Source organism: Tachysurus vachellii, chromosome 10 (genome assembly GCF_030014155.1).
Source record: "Tachysurus vachellii isolate PV-2020 chromosome 10, HZAU_Pvac_v1, whole genome shotgun sequence".
Classification (NCBI taxonomy): Eukaryota; Metazoa; Chordata; class Actinopteri; order Siluriformes; family Bagridae; genus Tachysurus; species Tachysurus vachellii.
In genome coordinates, this window is record NC_083469.1 from 1,077,501 (window position 1) to 1,082,500 (window position 5,000).

Below are 5,000 nucleotides of genomic sequence, written 5' to 3' on the forward strand. Positions count from 1 at the left end.
CCGAGAGGAAGTGACTAAAGAGTTCTCAGAGCTCTTCACTCAGATGCAGAATGACTATAAGTATGACTTCTCCATCCGTCCTCCCTCCATCCTCCCTCCTTCTGTTCCCACTCCATCCTGCACTTCTCTTTCTGTTCTACCTTTTGTACACTGTTTTTAAGTCTCTCTCTCTCTCTCTCTCTCTCTCTGTCTGTCTGTCCCCCCCCCCCCCCTCCCCACAGTGAGCGGATCAGTAAAGAGAGAGAGTTGGTGGAGGACAGGTGTGAACGCCGGCTTGAGATTTTCAAAAACCTGGTGGAGAAAACCGGCAGAGAAACTTGCAGTGAGGATGAAGCTCCTACTAGAGCACAGGTGATGATCACAGAACTCCTTCATGTTTGGGTTTTTCTCAGCATCTGCTTACTGTCCACTTTATTAGGAACACCCACAAATGCTTGTAGGTTTCTAATCAGCCAATCACGTGGCAGCAGCACAATGAGTAAAGTCCTACATGTAGGTCAAGAGCTTCACTTAATGTTCATGTCAAACATCAGAGTGAAAAATTGTATCTTCATCCACCACGAGGTCTGAGATGTTGTTGTGATGCATTTCTTTTCATCCCAGATGTAAAGAGTGATTATTAGAGTTAAACTTCTATGCAAGCTGATGGTGTGTGTGTGTGTGTGTGACAGGAGAGAGAGTCTCCCTCTCTACACTGCATGCTGGACTCCATGTCCACTGACCTGTTTGGGATCAGGAAGGACGCCGAAGCGGCTCAGTCATGTTTGGTGACCGGTGATAACCAACCCACAGTGATGCTGCGTGACCTTCAGGAAAAGGTCACAGAACTGACGGAGAAGCTCAGTGAAGTGCAGAAACAGCTGCAGAGCAAAACTCAGGGTTAGTGTTCGGTCTTATTCTGTGTCTACATCAGTGAGGGATCAAGCGAAAGATTCTCCCACTTCTGTATGATTTGGTAAGACGAGGTAAAGGGACAAACTCGAAGGAATTCAGAACATCTTACAAGCATGTTTTCATCATCTCCTGTATCATGTGACCTCTCATTATCACTTGGGGGGTGGGGACAGGGGGGGTTTGCGCTTTCTCTTTGGAATATTAAAGCACAAGACAAACCACAGCCACAAACGCCTCGTAGCCTACACTAGCTAGCATAAACTAAGCCTGAAGTAAGATTCGTTGACTCTATTTAAAAAATGTTAACTTTAATGGGACTTTAATTAACTTTAATAATATATTTGTCTAGAAAATAGCTTCTTTTCTTAAATATATAACCTTCTTTTTTTACTCTTTACATTAGAGTTGGAAGCTCAGAGCAGCCTGGTAGAGGAGCTGAAGGACATGAGGAAGGTAAAACATTGTGTCCATCATCATCATCATCACCTCCTGTCATGATGCAATAATTTATTTTCAAATCATGTGACTTTATTTAGCTCCACTGTAAATAGCCAATGTTTTGTAATCTCTTTTTCACCGGTGGATAACTTTTGTGTGTGTCTCTCGGGGTGTGTGTGTGTGTGTGTGTGTGTGTGTGTGTGTGTGTGTGTGAATGAATGCTGCAGAGTCGTGAAGAGAGGCTGAATGAACTGATGGTGCTGTGTGTAGAGAAAGACGACGGGATCACTAAACTTCAGGCCGCGCTGGACAGAGCTGAAGAGAGCAGCACCAAGAACGTGAGTGTGATGATTTATAATAATAATAATTAATAACCAGCTCAGGTTCCCTATAACTTTAAGAACAATTCCACAGACCCTCTCAGTACACAGCAACTTTAACATATTAAGCTCATAACACGTGTGTTAAGCTCATATGTTAATGTCCACTACTGTCCACTTACACAACAAATCCTTTACAATTTATTTTTATTTAAAACTTTCACTTCCTGTTGTTCGTCGGATTCGATCGTCTCTGTCCATCTTCTCAATGTAACGTTCGATTTTGTCTGTAATTTTCGGAGCCCCACCTACATAAAAAAAACACCTTCCCTCCAGAAAGGAACCTGGGGCACGAATTAGAATTGTGTGTAAAAAGGATTTATTTTTAACTAAGATTTTATTTACAGCAGTTTATCCTTTACATGTTATTACATGAATTAACAGTAGAATTTATTAAAGATATTCTTAGTTAATAAGCAGGAAGTGTCCCATAATCATCAGGGAATGCTTTCAGGTTGTGTGTTAGTTGTGTTCAGGAGATAACGACTGTAACACAACCTTGTTTAATCAGAACGCCCTGATTAAAGACCTCCTCCTGCTGAAACACAACTGCACATGCTCACAACGGCGGACACGCCCCGAAACCAGGAAGCGCAGACAGGAAGGGGAGGAACCGGAGGACGTCCACGGACAGCCCCCTTTAAAGAAAGGTATTAGCTCCGCCTCCTGTGCTGAAATCAGCATATCGACTTCCGTCTCCACCAGACGGGCGGTTAAAGAGAACCGGGTTAAAGGTCGGCGCTTCCTGCAAGGCAGAAAACGACTTTCGTCTGTAAAGAAGTAACAACACGTCACGCTGCACCGCTCACAGCTTCTGTCCAGCACATGCTTGTTTTTATATAGAGTTTTAATTTTTAACAATGTCTTGTGTGTGAATGTAAATAAAGTTATTCTTATGTCATGGGGAAAATAAGTAATTTATAAAGTAAATTTAACAAAATAATGATAATGTTGTTTTGCAACATTGTATGAACATTTAAATTGTATTGGGGGATTATATGAGCATGGCAACCCATGACGTCACACTGTTGTTCAGCTGATATCTGAAGTTTTTGTTACTTATACTTTTTTTTTTTAAGATTTATTAAATATAAATTAAGGGGGGTCACGGTGTCTTAGTGGTTATCACGTTCACCTCACACCTCCAGGGTTGGGGGTTCGATTCCCGCCTCCGCCTTGTGTGTGTGGAGTTTGCATGTTCTCCCCGTGCCTCAGGGGTTTCCTCCGGGTACTCCGGTTTCCTCCCCCGGTCCAAAGACATGCATGGTAGGTTGATTGGCATCTCTGGAAAATTGTCCGTAGTGTGTGATTGCGTGAGTGAATGAGAGTGTGTGTGTGTGTGTGTGTGTGTGTGCCCTGCGATGGGTTGGCACTCCGTCCAGGGTGTATCCTGCCTTGATGCCCGATGACGCCTGAGATAGGCACAGGCTCCCCGTGACCCGAGGTAGTTCGGATAAGCGGTAGAAGATGAATGAGTGAATTAAGGTGTGGTTTTCAGACAGAAGTATAAAACTGATTATTTTTTAAAATAACTTTTAATTTTTAACATGACCTTCCACTAAGCATTGAAGATTTCATTAATAATTCTTTCACACAAACTTGCACACATAAGAACATTGAAACACATCATCAGAGCTGAATAACACATTATAATGGTTTAAAAATGTTAATGTGTGAATCACAATATACAAATAAGGTCAAAGGTCATCTGAATCATGGTCCATATAAATAAGTTGGTAATGTTTCGAGCATAACAAACTATTTTCACTCTTAGGGTCTCTTAAGGACACGGCAAGCTCAGAAGATCTAGCAGATGATGATGATGATGATGATCCACCTATGGCTGAGGTCAAAGGTCAGCTTGAGCATACTGTTACACTTCATACCTACAGTGTTAATAATCACAATAAACTGACTCGTGTTGAGCAGAACAAATCTTCCTTACTGCTGATCTCCAGGTTCTTCAAACATCGTTAGCGTCTGCCATAACGACTTATCTGCGACCGAGGTCAAAGGTCAGGTCGACCGTCGTCAGAAGGACGAGCAGATTGCAGATCTGCAGCGGGAACGGCAGACTCTGGAGTTCTGCATCCAGGAGCTGAAATCCGCACTGGAAGAAGAGAAGCGATCCTGCGCCAGGATGCTACGAGAAACGGAGCAGAAGGTCGCAGAGGAGCAGCAGCAAAACCTTCAGTCCATCATCACGAGGATGGACGAGATGGAGGAGAAACTCAACACTGCTGAGAAAACCTGCGCCGTCTTAAAAACGTCTCAGACGGTAGAGCCGGGAAACGAGATCGAGCGCAAAGACACACTCATCAAAAATTTACAGCAGGAAGTGACTCGACTCAAACAGGAAGCAGATCGTTTCGCTGAGACGAAAGACGCGCGCCAGGACGTCTCCAGGTTACAGAAGGAGAACGAGAGCAAAGACGAGAGAGTGAAAACCCTGGAACGTCAGCTGCGAGAAAACCGAAATATTCATGACAACCTCCAGAGAGTGAACTTTGACCTCCAGGCCGAGGTCGGCGTCCTGAAAGGTGTCATCAAGGAATTAGAGAAGGCGGCACTTCTAGTGAAGGAGAGCAAACACAAAGAGAAGACGGACCCCGAGCCGTCCAATAAGGAGGCCCTGATAGCCAAGAAGGAGGCGGAGCTCGCTGCTGTCCAACAAGAAGCACAGGAGACACGAAAGAGAGAGGTGGAGAGGAGGAGAGAGCTTCTAGCTGTAGCTGAGGAGGCCATCGCTCAGAAGGATGCAGAACTTCAAAAACGAGAGGAGGAGCTCAGCAGGTGAGTCATACCTGAGATATACCTGATGACTAAAGTAACTGAAGCTAGTGCTACCTGTAGAGGTCACACATCACAGAGAAGTCTCAGCTACAGCTAACATGGTGAGGAACCTATCATAGATAACCTCAGTACAGATCGCTCCTGCTATGAATATACTACTTATATAACACCAGATCTTTGGTGGCTTATTGAGATTTGTTAAAGCTCCTGAGTTCCAGTAGTGACACCAGGCTGCTCATTAAAGACTGTGGGAGGAAGAGGAGGAAGAGGAGGAAGAGGAGCTTTATTTTGCTTTTTTTTTTTGAGGAATAAATATTGAAATCTGTTGTGTATTATTTTTGTTTACAGTAGTAAACACACACACTGTCTCTCTCTGTGTGTGTGTCTCTCTGTGTCTCTTCTCACACTCTTTCACTCTCGTTCTCTCTCTCTCTGTCTCTCTCTCTCTCTCTATGTCTCTCTCTCTGTGTCTCTCTGTGTCGCTCTCTCTCTCTC

General features: G+C 43.9%; 1 protein-coding gene across 7 annotated transcripts in view; it reads left to right on the top strand.

Moving 5' to 3' along the window:
- The window catches only part of kif20ba (kinesin family member 20Ba), a 34,818-nt gene that overhangs the window by 9,734 nt on the left and 20,084 nt on the right, over positions 1-5,000 (top strand). For all 7 annotated transcript variants that reach the window (XM_060879349.1, XM_060879350.1, XM_060879352.1 and 4 more), the window contains exons 14-21: positions 1-60; positions 222-351; positions 672-879; positions 1,298-1,347; positions 1,560-1,670; positions 2,224-2,362; positions 3,487-3,567; positions 3,671-4,505. The exon at positions 1-60 is cut by the window's left edge and continues 80 nt beyond it. In XM_060879349.1, coding sequence (XP_060735332.1) covers positions 1-60; positions 222-351; positions 672-879; positions 1,298-1,347; positions 1,560-1,670; positions 2,224-2,362; positions 3,487-3,567; positions 3,671-4,505 — 1,614 coding nt within the window. The remainder of the gene's footprint in view (positions 61-221; positions 352-671; positions 880-1,297; positions 1,348-1,559; positions 1,671-2,223; positions 2,363-3,486; positions 3,568-3,670; positions 4,506-5,000) is intronic.